The sequence below is a fragment of the Megalops cyprinoides genome, chromosome 1 (genome assembly GCF_013368585.1).
Source record: "Megalops cyprinoides isolate fMegCyp1 chromosome 1, fMegCyp1.pri, whole genome shotgun sequence".
In the NCBI taxonomy this organism is placed as follows: domain Eukaryota; kingdom Metazoa; phylum Chordata; class Actinopteri; order Elopiformes; family Megalopidae; genus Megalops; species Megalops cyprinoides.
In genome coordinates this window covers 50,146,383-50,162,075 of record NC_050583.1, presented here as the reverse complement: position 1 = coordinate 50,162,075, position 15,693 = coordinate 50,146,383, and the positions used below count along the sequence as shown (strand labels likewise).

The window sequence follows — 15,693 nt, the reverse complement described above, 5'->3', positions numbered from 1 at the left end:
AGAACAGATGGAAAAATGATATCTTACTATCCGAGCAGTGTTCCCAATGGCCATACATCACATAATGAACCGTCAACTGAACAGTTCATTCCAGGTTATAATCAATTGAAGGTTTTTGAAAAAAAGTGACATTTGTTTGTCACAACCCCAGGGGACATCAGGCATCTTGAAAGAAATTGTTTATTAACAGTGGATGTATCAGCATTTTAGACAATAATATACTAGGGTTCATCCTGTTTTTTTTCAGTCCTGTCAAACTGAATTAAAGGACATTTTAGATATTGACATCCTCCACATACACTGTCACCTGTCACTAACCACACAGTAAACAGACAGACCTAATGAAGGAAGAACATTTCACCCCAACAATGAGGAAATAAGTAGAGTGCATTGTAACAACAGGAGCAACAAAAGGGGTACTGGGTGGAGTACACAGTGATCACAAAGATGAGACTAAGAATGTGCACTGTATTGTTAGGGAATTACAATTTGCACACAAATCTTACACACAAATAGACAATGATAAAGATTGTTATACTTATCTATACCATATATTTTTTCTGAGGGAGTGTTGTATGATGTAACAGCATATGTCTCTCAAGAAAAGCAAAAAAAGGCCTCTTGTGCAGTTCATTGCCTAAATACACCCGAGCTTATGCTCTTATGGAAGGTGTGCTTTATTGTGGTTATCCACTGTAAATATGTTCCTCTACATTTAACAGTACTTCCGTCACTTCTGGATCCTGCTGTGTCTTATACAGGTCATACAGAATGGGAGATTTTTTTCTCAGCAGAAGAATAGCTGCCCTTCAAAGAAAATCACTGTTAATTGGTCATGCCAGCATGTGGTCTGAGAACACAATGTACAGTTTCATCTTGGGTCGTTCATAAGGAAGAAGGAAGAAGAAGGGGGAAAAACTTCAATAGGAAACTGGTGGTTTACACATATACGTGTTGTACAGCAGGGACTTGGTCTACATTTAACATGTTTTTTTCACTTTAAACCTGCATTAATTCTGTTCAGAATACTAAATAAATAAATATTTTCAAAAACATCGCTCCAGCAAAGACCTGGCATCGGGATGGTACAGCTAACACAATTAATTTACCACATAAGGTCGTGTACTACTCAACGGTCAGGGACGAAATGGAACTAGTTGTGTTCCTTACCAACTGTTCGGTACTTTTTGAGTATGATTTAACTAAGTTCCACAGATGGGTCGGGAAAACAGAAAGGGTGTTCTATGTCTGTCCACGTAGGTCAATCTCACAAAACGTAGAACATGCACAAGAGTTTACTTCTATAAGACTTATTGTCCTGTATGTTCACCAACATATACCCCCCCCCCCCCCCAAATTTCATTTTAAATGCAATATCACTTAACTCAGAACTTATGCCGCTTTAACGCCGTTTCCTTTAATTACTGAATATCTGAAACAAAAACCTTATGCCGGGTCAGTTAATAAATGACAGAAATTGAACCGTATTCTGTTGTTTAGTTTTTGGTGTCCCTCCTTAGTTTCATATATACAGCGACCTTCATTTTTGTCCTTGTTCGAGGGGTCTAACGCTCTGCCACAAGCCACGTGTAGTTTGCCGGAAGCCGAAGGGTGCTTATAAAATTATTAGGATGACGTCCTATTCCCGCCTGTCTCACAGACCGAGGTCAACCAAGGTTTCTCAAGAAGCAAGGGCGACATTACTGCCACATTACAAAGCACACAGGTCACACAGCCAACACAAACATCCAATACAGCATAAAAAATAATTTCCTGGAATCATATTCACTCATATTTCGATCGGATAACTGTGTGGATGCTTCCTGTTTGACTACCAACGCGGCGCGGGGGAGGGGGGGGGGGTTCAGCCTCCCTCATGAATATGTACATACCGGTGTTCTTGATTTTGTAACTTTGCTGACTGGCAGGTGAATTGTCCAATGATATGGGGATTTTTATCGTCACTACACCACTCTTCCGGCTGTTTCCGTCTAATCAGGAAGCGGAGTGGATTATGGGCGGGACCGAGGCTCTAAGTGTTGATTTTGCCTCCCTACCCTGCTGGATCTTGGTGGCGGGAGGGCGAAACGTCCTGCGGGGGAAACGTCTGGGGCGGGTTGTGAAATCGAAGAAGAAGCACAGACACAGCTCCCTCTTTTAAAAGGGACAGCTTTAAGTAAGCTAACGAGAGACTCTGAGTGTGATTTCTGAATGGAAGCGGACGGTTTTATGAGCAGACGACTGATGTCGGCGGAGACCACCGGCGGGAACACCGGGGTCGCGGGAGCTTCGGCAGGGGCAGAGATCCGATGGATTGGCGGGAGGATCTGGGGCGTTTCGGAGGGGATTGTTGGAAGTTTGTCGCCGAGGATTGGAGTGGAGTCAGAACTTCAGACAGGTCAACCGCGCTCCCCACCTGAGCCGGCAGGAACTCCCGAGCCAGACTATGAGTGTCTCCCGCAGGGGGCATCCACTAGCACCCACATGTTGGCAGGAGCGGTTGCTGGAGTCATGGAGCATTGCTTGATGTATCCTATTGACTGCGTCAAGGTAAATAGACTTTTCTGCCGTTGTAGGGACAATCTCAACAATTTCCCCCAACTAATAAGTGGAAATTCAGATTGTCACTATGTCGAAGCTTGCCACTGTACCAACTTAGTTACATAGAACGGTTCGTTTGAGCAGGGAAACTGTTGAGTCTTACAACACCGTGTTATCCAACTAGCTAACGTCAGGTCGCTAGTTAGCTGTCCCGCAGCAGTTCCTTGTATTCTTGGAAAGCTAGCCACATGCCAGTTACATTCAACTTAGCCTGCAAGTGTTATTCGTTATGCGAGCAAAAAAAAAAGATGTTAATGGCTAGACTGTAATAGTTCGGTGCCGTTCATTGCTATAGTTTAACTTCATTAAAACTATTACAATATAATATAACTGGCTAGCTACAGATATACAATCCATATTTCTAGCTAGCTAGCTGCAAAGCTAACGAACTGTGCTTGTGTAACTAGTCAAGGTTACAATCAACAAGTGGGACACTGCTGCATGTCTATCACTGAATGTAGGTAGCCAACTGACTGTCAAAACGGCTTGCTAATTAGCAAGAAAAAATAATATAGTTGGGTACTACGACTGACATTTTACTTGTCACCGGATCGGTACCACCTAGCCAGTTAGTTAGGTAATCAGACAGGTAAGAGAAGGATGATACCTAGCAAATGAAATGGCTAGCTAGCAATATTAACGTAATTGAGATAGATATATTAGCTAAGTCGTCACAGCTCTAAAAGAAAGTAACTTAAACAAGCTAAATGATACTGAAATTTTAAAAATCCTCTTACACTGTCTAAATACGAGTAACACGGGATTACTAGCTAGTTGTAGTTGGATATTTTGCCGGCTGGCTGGTTAGCTAATCCAGTAGCTAGCCAATCCAGTAGCTAGCATGCTAGCTAAATGTCGTTACATAAATGGAGGGGCTGTGCGGGCCTAGCGCGAGCCCACGAGCCTGCGCTCGAGCTCCTTGAGTCATCTAATCGAAATGTTGGATATGCGACAGGGCCCTTAATTTTCTTCCTACGACGTGAAGCTTTTGTTAAAGAGAGGTAATTATGCGGTCAACTTTTACACTTTCGTTTTCCGAAAACTGTGGTTTAAACCCCCATCGCCACACTTTTCGCATCCAGAAGCGCGCCGGCACGTGTGTGTGTTTTCGGTGGCGTCAGCCCCAGGTTGGTCACGTGATTACACTGGGGGCTCGGACTGACAGCCCGGCCTGGCCGCAAACACGCGTGGGATCCCCGGCTGAGGCCGAAATGATTGGATTAGCAAATTGCACACGCGTTTGCTAGAACATAAGCATGCAGTTTTACTGCCATACATAGATATGATCTATGATATATGGCACATGACGTAAAGGACCACACGGAATGGAATCAAGAACATTCAGTGCAATACGCACATTCCCGACTGACGGGCTCCATTTTGTGATGATGTCGTAATTGGTTTAGGAAGTTAAAACGGGCGATATTTGCAGTAAATGTCTGATTACATTAAATTAGATTAGTTAATTGTGATACAGTGGCTTGACAAATTGTTTGAGATAGCTGCTATGTGATTTTCAAACGACACGAGCAATCATAGGTGCTCAGTACATATTTGTTTTCATATTTTATTTTATTTGTACTATTTATATTTATTTTAAGTTACAAGAGTCTTAATGTTTTATCGAAAAATTCAATATTGGGTTTTTTTTCCTTTGAACCAAACTCACAACTAGACAGTAGAAGGCCAGAAAACTCAGTCACAAGTGCTGCATTTTCATATATAATTAGCTCAACGGTTTTTGAGTTCTGCTGAGTCCAGGCAGGTCAGCAGGCCTGTGGCATAGTATAAAACATGCTCTTGATCAGCATGACAGGACAGATGTTCAGTACAGCCATCGGCCTTTTGTAGTGAACTGACGGCACCGTGCATAGAATTACTCTCGTTGAATGGTCAGGGACGCGGGCAGCGATAAAGGGAGGAACGTGGTCAGCTGTCCCTGTCAGAATGAAGCCCTTCTAAAACAATGCAGGCTTTCATTCACGTCTCTCTCAGCTGCAGCCCTCGTGCCGCGGATGGGCAAAGTGGGTCGCCCAAACCCTCCCGTCCTCATTGGTCGGCGCTAGGTACAGGCAGGCCGCACCGTGTCGGCCCTGGCTCGGGCTGGGTCCTGTCAAAATGGTGGTTTGCATTTTATTAGAATTCCTGAGGGTAAGGCCTGCCTCCTAGACCAGTTCTACCAGCTACCAGTTCTACCAGCAAGCAGGGGCAGGGACGTCCCCGTGGGGGGGGGTGCATTTCCATTTATACATCCTGATGGAGCTGCGCTTTCTAATTGTTTTTTTTTTCTTTTTTTTTTGAGGGGGCGGGTTGATTTCATGTGTAATACTTCTTACAAGTGTCAGACTCCGTGTGTTTGCTTCCTGAAACTGAAAGCAGCAACAGCAAAGGTGCAAAATGGTTTTGTGGTTTTGCTACTATTCCTTCACATTATTTTGCATACACTTCAGAAGTGTGCTTTAGATTCACATTATTTTGCATACACTTCAGAAGTGTGCTTTAGCTTCATACATTACTGCTTCCGTTCTCAAATTTCACTTAACTGTTAAATCTAGCAACAGCAGACTCACCAGTTATTAGCATTCGAGTGTAGTCTTTACTGGTTCTTTGAAATGGTTAAGTCTGTCCATTTGAGGATATAAAGGGTTTAATTGTGTAATTGGCTACATCAATACTTAAGTGTATGACAGTGGATCCTTCCGTAAACAAAAGACCTCATCCGCACCAGCTGTGTCTACCTCAGTCTCTGCCCCATACCCTGGAGCAGCATATAAGGAAAATAGTCACTAAAACAGGGACTCTACCTCAGGACAACCGTGTTTAGTTAAGTAGCTTTGTACGCTTCAGTGTAGTTAAGGAAATGTTGTACATGTGTCACTGGTCTGGTAGTTTAATATGCGGACTGACAGGCTTTTTTGATAAAGGAAAAAGGAGAACATGTAGGCTTTTGTTTTGCTCTGCAGGAAGTCCTTTTGGCTAACACAACACTGCTCTACTTCCTCCTTCTCCTCAGGTTGCGTCTAATGCACGGCTTTATTTGTGAAACATTGCATCCTTATACGCAAATGCGGGGATTGGCAGTATTTCTTCATTGGTTGGGTTTTCTCTGAGGGTTTTTTTGCCCCGTCAGGTGTATTATGTAAGTCTTATTTCCCTTCAACTCAGGCCTGCTACACCCTTTGGAAATCAATAACCTTTTTCTGTGTCGTAAGATTTGAAATATTGGAAGGGCGAACGTGTGTGCTGTTGTCAAACGCATCCTGAAAAGGAACTAAACACACCTGAAGGGGACCTCTTAAAATCCCCTAACTGTTGGGAGTGTTTTTCCACCATCTGGCTCTCTTGGCAAGAATAACGTGTCACTTGGTGATGCGTTATTTAAAGTCTAAGTGAGGCCAACGCAGTTCTGCAGCTGATATTTGAACGTGTTCATAAGAAGGGGTCATTTTAGGTAGGATTAAGTTGCGTGTGGCAGTTCTTCAGGTCATGTGATTTGCACACGGGGGTTTGAGGCATTTCGGTCCCGCGGTCTCGTGGGAAGGAATGAATCAGTGTCCTCTGTATGTGCGGAAAAACAAGGCTGGGAGATCTGAGCCGGCGGCTGTGACCGAGACCCCACGAGTAACAAGATGGGCGGCGGTAACGGGACGGAAACGTTAGCATTCTGTGCAGCCGCGGCCGAAAAAAACATGACCTCAAATTAGTGTTCCCTGGGGGGTTGGCGTCACCGCCCACGGCGTTTGCTAATGCAGAGAGGCACCGGCAGGCTAAACGAGGAGAGGCTCTTCAAAGCAGCTGGATTTCTGAGCAGGTGACACGGACAGGAAAGAGGGGAGATGGGATGGGTGGGGCAGGGGGGTTACAAGGGGATTAAGTCTCAGTAATGACACGGTTTGGGACGGTTGGAAGAAAATTATGCCATTGAACGCAATGTTAGTGACACACCGGCCAGTCATGCTGTGTCGTGGTCACAGTCCTCCCAGGTGGCACTTAGAGAGAGAGACACAGAGAAGCATGTGAGTCAGCTGGGTCTGCCTGGCAGACATACCTGTGTTGGCTGGGCCTGGTGCCTGAAATGCAGAGCAGAGTGTCAGACACAGAGCAAATAGAGGCTAAACACCAAGGCTTCTGATAGAGATCATTCAAACATAATAATAATGTTTCATGTATGATACTATATAGATTTAAATATTATTATTATTATATATGGACAGTATTATTTTATATTATAAACCCCCTCCCCCCACATTGCTGGTCAAAATTTTAGGTTGGATAGGTTCTGTCTGAGTCATATTGAGCTTCCGAAACTGAGGCACCCTGATCTGAAAAGGATTCACTAGCTACAGGTCCGTGGGGCAAATGGTTCAAACACGCGTGTCCTCGGAGCTGAAAGGAGTGTCAGCGCCAGCTCATTCCGGCTGTCGGCTGTGATTTCCCAGAGAGGGGCGTGTGCCTCTGTGTGTGTGTCTGTGTGACTCTCTCTCTGTGTGTGTGTGTGTGTGTGTGTGTGTGTGTGTGTGTGAGACACTGTGTGTGTGAGTGTGTGTGACTGTATGTGACTGTATTTGACTGTGTGTGTGTGTGTGTGTGTGTGTGTGTGTGTGTGTGTGTGTGTGTGTGTGTGTGTGCGCGTGTGCACGTGTGGGTGTGTGTGTTTACATACGCCAGCCTCAGTGCCGCGAGGTTCCTGAAGCGTAGGAATTTCCACACTTCCTTTGATAGCGCAGTTCCTTCCGTGTCTTTTGCTGGAAGGAATGCGTTCGCAGGTCGTTGCTCAACGTCGGACTTTTCACTGTTTCCTCACCAGGCGGCTCAGGCCCAGATTCTGTTTGAAACCACAGAGCTGTTTTTTTAATCTAATTAATTCTCAAAGGTCTGTTTGCAGGAATGTTACTTTACAGCTGATTAAAAGTCAGGATGCGTCCATATTGTAGCATATGTCCTCTGCTTCTTGGTCAGGCCTGCTTTGGCAGGTGCCAGGGTTACCTGGCATGGGTGTAGGTGCAGCCATCCTTTGGGGTGAGCCCCTTAGGGGTTTAGGGCCTGCTGTGTCTGCTCTGTGGCTGTGACCTTTGACCCCTGTCCCTCCTCCTCCTCCTATCAGACGCGCATGCAGAGCCTGCAGCCAGATCCGGCCGCCCGCTATCGCAACGTGATGGACGCGCTGTGGCGCATCGTGAGGACCGAGGGCGTCTGGAGGCCCATGCGGGGGCTCAACGTCATGGCAACGGGGGCGGGGCCAGCCCACGCCCTCTACTTCGCCTGCTATGAGAAGCTGAAGAAGACACTGGGCGATGCCATCCACCCGGGGGCCAACAGCCACCTGGCAAACGGTACTGTACGACTCACATATACACACACACACACACACACACACTCATATCGTCTCACAAAGAAAACAGACTGAGAATAGAAGGAACTTTCAAATGTTTATTGTTTCTCAAACTAACTTATGTACATTGCCACCATGGCCTTAAATGAACAACCCCAGGGAAAGGTGCATGCGTCATAAATAACAATATACAGAAAAATTGTACTGTAATTGTACTGTAACAACACACACCACACGTACACTGGCAGGTATGGCTTCTCCAGGCACAGCTCTGAATGGAAGATGAGTATGGGGGGGGGGGTCGATGGATTTAATGGAGTGCATTTCCACACCTGTCTAGAAAAAACTTTTTTTTTTTTTTTAAACTCCAAGGGGGAGTAAACTCTAAAACAAAATCACATGGAATCAATAGTATTTTGTGCACATGTGGACCATAAGTAGATTAAATGTAACAAATGTGGTTTTTTGTATTTATTTTCTCCATTTATGTAAAACAAAATGGGGTGCTTAAAAATAACTCATTCTGGAATGTCCCCCAGTGCTCTGATGCAGCTCTAGTTTTGTGTGGATCATTAAGCCAGGGAAAAAATGCTGAATGCGGGGAAACCTCTCCTAACAATGGCACGTCGGGGGGTGGGGGGGCTGTCGGGGGATGAACGAGGAGGCTGCCAAAATAGGAGGCGAACGAAAGAGCTAGCACAAGAGGCTAAGAGCGCGGGGTTTCCGGCGTGTCAGCGCTGGGGCACTGCAGGCCGGCTGCTGTCTCTCAGGACCTCACGGAACAGGAAGCAGATCTCGCGTCTTCTGATTGGCTCGCCTGATGAGGAGAGCGCTACCTTAACCGTTGGCACTCCACCAGACAGCACACGCCTCCCACCCCTGGAATTTTATGGAGACAGCGTTCTGCTGACAGTGCCACAGCCAGAAATAGGCCATCGGCAACTTTCAAAAAAAAAAAATTACTCTTGTAGACACTGGTGACTATTTTTGCACATGAGCGTCCAGGAACTGAGGATGGTTTTTGAAATGTCCGTCTAGGGTTTCAGGTGTGGGAGCGTGGCAGTCCGATTATGGTTTTAGCATGGTTTGAGCGCGGTGTGAGCATGGTCTCATGGTCGTCTCACTGTGGAGACAGCCTGTACCCTGCTTGTAGAAACAGTGGGATCGTTGCTCATTGTGCAATATTTATCCCAGTTAGCTGAGCTAAACGTCTCCTGCAAATATTTATGCAAACTGTTAACTGCTGACACGCTGTGCTGCTGCAGTGTGCCGTGCTGCAGAGAGTAAGGCCTCACTTATGGAGCACATCTAGGGCTCCTCTTATGGGATTCTTGGCCTTATCGACAGGAACTCCCCGTTACTGGTACTGACAGGAGCTTTCTTGTTGGTGTATTGGGTGTGTTTAGAAGCATTGCCAGTCCTCAGAACAGGGAGAGACCCATTAGCTCAGCTCAGTCTAGGGCTTCCAGGAACAAAGCCAAAGCTGGCTGGAGCGGATATTTAGCTGGTTGAGAAATATGTAGAGCTTTTGAGATTGTAGTGGTGCTGTGTGTTTTCCCTCAGTGCAGCCAAGGCAGAAATTCCCAGAGATGGTAATATCAGAGAAAATGCACAGTGCATTACAACAGAGCCTGCAGGTGTTTATGAGTGGAGAGATTGTGACATTTTGGACAGCCGTTTCTCCTGTGCCTGCCCTGCTTGGTTGACCCGTGTGCTGATTGGTGATATGATTTCAGAGGAGCTCATTTATTGGCTGATGTATGGACACTGGGTTTTAATGGGCTCAGTGGGTACATTGAAAATTTATAGGGACTTAACACCTTTACCTGGCATTATATTATTGTCATTTAGCAGATGCTCTTATCCAGAGAGACTTTACATTTATATCACATTACATTCATTAATTTGGTGAGGCAGAGTACAACAGAAGTGAAAGCCATACGCAGAGTCACTTACATACGTTAATCTATCCATTTATGAAGCTGGATATTTATATGTACTGAGGCAACTGTAGGTTAAGTACCTTGCTCAAGGATATAACAGCAGCTCCTTGCCTCTGTGCCACATCAAGCAATTCACAGAAACAATAAAAAGTACACAGACGCACACACATAACACCGTCCCCTAGTCTGGGCTACTGAGAGACATTTTTGAGGAAACGCTGATCTTAATGTGGACAGAATGGTGAAATTTGGAGAGCAGTTATGGGTGTGTGAGACCAGCCGGCTGGGGTAATTTGGTGAGAGTAGATCGCTGCCCTGCTGCAGAAACGCTCAGCTCTCCCTATTGCACGGCATCTTTCTCTTGTTCTCCTCCTTCCTCCAGGTGTTGGACGCAGAGGTTGGGTAAATGGGCTTCTGTAGGCCGCAGAGACAGGGGCTGTTTGCCTGCCACTTCCTCCCCCCAGAGCAGGACTCAGTAACCTCTGTTCACTACCAGGTGGCGCTGTTCTCCATGAGTGCATTATTGGCCTCTTATGATCCCGTCCACAACTTTCTCCCTAGACCACACCCATACTTGTGGCTCCGTCCTGTCACAAGCTTGCTGTGAGCTCAGTCTGTGATGGAGATTGCCATGTTTGGCCATTTCTCGTGTGTGAGAATGTGAAACAAGCCCCCCCCCCCCCAAAGCACTGGCTCACACTTTGATGCTGTTATCTAGTATTCCGGAAGAAATGGAGTATCAAACAATGGTATGGCTCTGTTCAGCAGCAGTACCCCAGCAGGGGATCAAACCCGCAACCTTTTGGTTACGAGCCCTGCTCCTTACCACTACGCCGCACTCCTTGCCTCTCCTCACCCCTTTCCGCAGACTGCTCATTCCACACATGGGCAGGGAGAGCTGGTGTCATCCTCTCTGGGTGAGAGAAACCTCTGGGCTTGTAGGAATCATTACAAAATGTGCACCAGTCGCAAACACAGAGGCTGCCTTTTATTTATTTATTTTTTATTTTATTTACTTTTTATTTATTTATTTATTTATCATCTCTCCCCCGTCGCCCTGAGGAGCGTGAGCGTGTGAGACGCAGCGGGTTAGCAGATTAACCCACTGCCAGGAGCGGTCAGGGCTGAGCTGGCGTTCTGCGCTGCGCTCTGACAGCACCGTGGCCTGGCGCGTCGTACCGCTAGCCCTCTGGGACTTTGTGGGGTTTGCGTGCAAAACTGGCCCTGGGTGGAGTGCGTGTCGCCTCGCCTCTCTGTCGCCCCCTGTCTGTCGCCCACCCCGCTCACCTCTGAGAGTTTATCTTGCAGGAGCTGCCGGGTGTGTCGCCACTCTGCTTCACGATGCTGCCATGAACCCCGCAGAAGGTAAAACTGCTTTTCTCCTCTCCTCATTTTCCCCTGTCTCATCTCTCTGTTTCCTTCAGCCTGGAGTCAGAACTGGGTTGATATTTGCATTTACTGTCAGCTACTCAACAGGCCAGTAATTTGCTGTCTTAGAACCAGCCATAGGACTATTTTAGGAAACACTCATCACTGTGGCAGTAGGGTGTAGCTGTTGCATTTTACCCCAGGGGGGGGCTCTGACAATATAATATAAATTCAGGTGTAATTTAACACCTTGATGTGTCTTTTGAGAACAGGCTCACAGTTGTAAAAATCGATTTATATATCCAATGTTCAGTAATGTATTCATAGGAAGAAACACTGCAGAAATACTTCTGATAAAAATAATAATAATAAAAAATAATAAACCAGAAATACTTCAGGTTGATAAAAAGTTAATCTGGATCCTTGTGGTTCAAACAAGTATCAGACAATGGTTACTTCTGCTAAAGCAAGTTTATTTTTCTTAAAACACAGCACACCCTTGTCCTTGATGTTAAAAGACTTGCATCATTGTTTAGATAGTGGTGATTGATTGGTGCCAAACGCTTACTCACTCTCAGTGTTGCATGTTTGTGTGCATGTCTGTGCGTGTGTAACAGGTTATCAGTGTGTCTTTGTGCAGTCATGGCTGTGTGTGTGTCTGTGTCTGTCTGTCTGTTGGTGTCAGCAACAAGGGGTGACAGAGATCTGACAGATCTCTGATGTGGCCCACACCTGGGCACGCTGTCTGAGCACTGGCCTTTTGGGTAATGGATGAGCCCTCTGAGCACAGTCCAGAGCGCAGGGGGTGTCTCCAGACCACCTAATTAGGGCTACCCTGGTGAGAGAGAGGCTGGGCGAATGGGGGTGAAGGCGAGTGCCACCAGCTGGGTCTGCAGAACAGGAAGGCAGCGGCGCGTTGGCTTTGAACCCGGGGCGGTGGTGTTGAGTGCTCCAAGCCCCTCTGCTCACACGGGGGCTGCTCACCCTTCCACCTCGGGTGGATTTGATCTCCTCCCGCCTCAGAGGAAGGCGTTAGATCCGCCCGCTATCAAACGAATACGCCGCCTCTCTTTCAAGTGCCACATGCACAGCGGCCATGTCCTGCCTTCATTCCCCAGCTCTGAAGTGGGTGTTTTGACTGCAGTAAATCTGAACGGTCATATTTCTCATGTCTCTGCAAATGTGTCATTCTGATTCTCTTCCATCGTGTCGCTTTGTCCTAGTCTTTTAACATACGTTTCTCTTCTCTTCTCTGACTTTGCCCTGGTGTCTCTCTGGACCTCTGGACTCGTTCGATTGGAAACAAACCTGGGTGCCCCCTAGTGGTGAAACAGAGGATGCAGATGTACAACTCCCCATACCGCAGCGTTTTAGACTGTATTGCTGCCGTTTGGCAGAAAGAAGGCGCCGGTGCGTTCTACCGCAGCTACACCACCCAGCTCACCATGAACGTGCCCTTCCAGGCCCTGCACTTCATGACCTACGAGTACCTGCAGGAGGCGCTAAACCCGCACAGACAGTACAACCCCTCCTCGCACGTGGTGTCGGGTGCGCTGGCGGGGGCGCTGGCGGCGGCAGCCACCACGCCGCTGGACGTCTGCAAGACGCTCCTCAACACGCAGGAGTCGCTGGCGCTGCGGTCGGTGAGCCAGAGCGGCCGCATCTCCGGGCTGGCCCACGCCTTTCGGACGGTCTACAGGCTGGGCGGCCTGCCCGCCTTCTTCAAGGGCGTGCAGGCCCGCGTCATCTACCAGATGCCCTCTACCGCCATCAGCTGGTCCGTCTACGAGTTCTTCAAGTACATCATCACCAAGCACCAGCACGGCAACAGGAGGCGGGACCGGGACGGGGAGAAGTAGCCAGGATCCATCCCCATCCCCCCCAAGCCCCATTTTCCTAACTAATGTAATGTAGGGAGGAGACAGCAACCACCCCCCCACCCCCCCCAACAGGACTTAACAGAAAATCGATGAAGCGCACATTAGAAGCCAGAAAGCTCTCTCTCTACGCTGTACCTCTCTACCAAGAAGAAAGTTAATGAGAGTAACAGTGTTCCACGCACAACCAAGCAGATGCGGGCATGACATGACACAGAAGCAGTCACGCACAATGTAGAAAGTACAGAATCAAAGGCACTTAATGCTTTCCATTCAGGATTTTACTTCTGAGTGCATTTCCTATATGGCCCACCAGGGGGCACTACAATTCTATCAAAAAAACGCTCCGAAAGAAACACTATTTCAAGGTTGTAATGCAGCAATAAGTTGTCAGAGGATACAGTTGAGCATTAAAATGTGAAGATCCTAAGTCACTTAATGTGCTCTGATTACCCGTTCAAAGGCTTGTGAGAGAGGTACATTATTCTGGGGCCTTGTGTCTGTACTCTAAATCAGGAATTGTATTAAAAGTGTAAGATAAATGCAAAGAAGCTGACAGTGTAAAAAAATGCCATTTTATGTAATAATTAGATGACCATACATATTTTAATTTATTAGAGCTATTTTTCCTGTATTTGAACTAAAGTCAATTACAATATCCCACAATTTTCCCATTATAAGACAACAGACACCCTACTGACAGATTACAGACATTTAAACAACAACACAAAACTGCCTTGACAATGTCAGATTTTCATCTGCAGAGACTGTAAACACAGCAGGATGTTCCTTTGCTGAAGAGCTGAAATGTACCAGAAGGCAGTCTTTGGTCAAGCAGGGCAGGCCTGGGTGTGTGTAACTGAATACAGGGCTGCCTTATGGAACAGAGTTTGATGAGAGTCTACAGCAAGGCGCTGTCTATATACAGACAAAATTCAAGCCATATACCGGTGCCGCTGCTGACGTAGCGTAGCGTCCATCAAGACAAAAGCACTGTTTGCAGAGAAACATCTTTGTGTTTTTCTGGCACCGTAATGCTTCAGACATGGGGTCACATCCACAGTGTTTGCTGAAGGGAGACTTGGTGCGGGCCTTGTGGACCTTGCTTTCCCAGAAGGCTCCTGCCTTGTTACGAGCATGCCCAGGTGTCAAAAACAAGTGTCATGTTTGATAGCAGTGTGTGTTAGCTGTTGAACATGACCCAAGATGACCCAGCTGTGGTTTGTCAAGTGGTTGTTGGAGGTATAGCCATGTAGATGTGGTCAGGTAGCTTAATGAAACTGCATTTTCTGAACGGTTTTAAACTCTTCTTATATGATGGCTGTTAGATAATGAAATCCTTTGACTAAACTGATTTTGTTTTTTAGAACACGTCAGCCCATGTATACGCTTTAACTTTATTCTGGCCTTGCCTCGCCACTCAACCACTTAATATACCAGTAGTTCAACATGGATAAAATTTACTCTCAGACTAGAAACCAAAGAGTGAAGGATAGCCACTTATGCAGGTGTGAACGGTCCTCAGTTTCCAGATTTAAAATGCCTTTTACCTGTTTGCTGTCATTAGACAAAAATTCTGAAGATGACCTCTCTTACAGTGCTGCGGTATTTGCTTGCCAGGTAACCATCATGGTTAATCTGCCAAATCACCAATAGGATAGTTGTAGGGGTTTTTAGTGCGGAACGTGGCCATTAGAGCCAAAACTGTTACTGAACCTGAACAATGGAATACATGGTTTGTGTTTGGCAGGCCGAAACCAATTTTTATTTTATTTATTTATATTTTTTAACCAACTGTGAATGGAATCAATCCCCATCGGTAATCTCTCTCACGGCCCTGTAAACGTCCGTCTGACTCTGATGACAATAAAAACACTGGGAGTGGTAGTTTTCTGAAAGCTGCCTGCCCGAGCTGGAACCACAGCCAACGTCTGCTGCCTCATCATTTCATTTCCTCTTATTCACAGCAGCTAAAGATGCATACATACATCCATCAACTTCTGATTCTCAGATGGAGAGGGCTTAAGGTGTGTTGAAAGGTCTGTTCTGCCAGAACTGTTGCGCATATTTGCAAGCAGAAGCTACAGTCTGCTGAAGGCCCAGGAATCTTTTGCAAGCATATTCAAGTGGAGTTCCTTGCCAAGACATGGTTCATGAGACACTTCAGTAATCAATGGTTAGAATTCTGAATGCGACATTATATTTGGCATACTTGGCTGGTGTCATAAGTACATATACATTACATTACATTACATTACGGTCATTTAGTAGACACTCTTATCCAGAGTAACTTACATAGGTTACAGTTTTATCCATTTATACAGCTGGATATTTACTGAAATGATTGTGGGTTAAGTACCTTGCCCTAGGATACAGCAGCAGTGTCCCTGCAGGGAGTTGAACCAGCAACCTTCTGGTTACAAGCCCTGCTCCTTAACCACTATGTCACACTGCTGCCAAAGTAAAAATATTGTTGCAACAATATGAACCCAAAGAAAGGGGTATTTCATTTGTTCCGCATGTGATTGTACTACTAGAAAGCAGTGCTAATTGTGAACAGGGTTCAGTGTGA

At 46.3% G+C, this 15,693-nt stretch overlaps 1 protein-coding gene across 1 annotated transcript; it reads left to right on the top strand.

Moving 5' to 3' along the window:
- Nucleotides 1-2,044: 2,044 nt before the first annotated feature.
- Nucleotides 2,045-15,044, top strand: LOC118777821 (mitoferrin-2-like). Its single transcript, XM_036529010.1, has 4 exons — nucleotides 2,045-2,550; nucleotides 7,706-7,934; nucleotides 11,185-11,241; nucleotides 12,568-15,044. Exons 1-4 carry the CDS (start codon nucleotides 2,212-2,214, stop codon nucleotides 13,101-13,103), a joined length of 1,161 nt encoding a protein of 386 aa, XP_036384903.1. The 5' UTR covers nucleotides 2,045-2,211; the 3' UTR covers nucleotides 13,104-15,044.
- The last annotated feature ends 649 nt before the right edge of the window (nucleotides 15,045-15,693 follow it).

What these genes read in the sequence shown, in the direction of transcription:
- LOC118777821 (XM_036529010.1), top strand. Translation starts at nt 2,212, where the DNA reads ATGGAAGCGGACGGTTTTATGAGCAGACGACTGATGTCGGCGGAGACC. An exon ending in ATCCTATTGACTGCGTCAAG is followed by an intron (nt 2,551 to 7,705) that starts GTAAATAGACTT and finishes TCCTCCTATCAG; the next exon opens with ACGCGCATGCAGAGCCTGCA. An exon ending in TGCCATGAACCCCGCAGAAG is followed by an intron (nt 11,242 to 12,567) that starts GTAAAACTGCTT and finishes GGTGCCCCCTAG; the next exon opens with TGGTGAAACAGAGGATGCAG.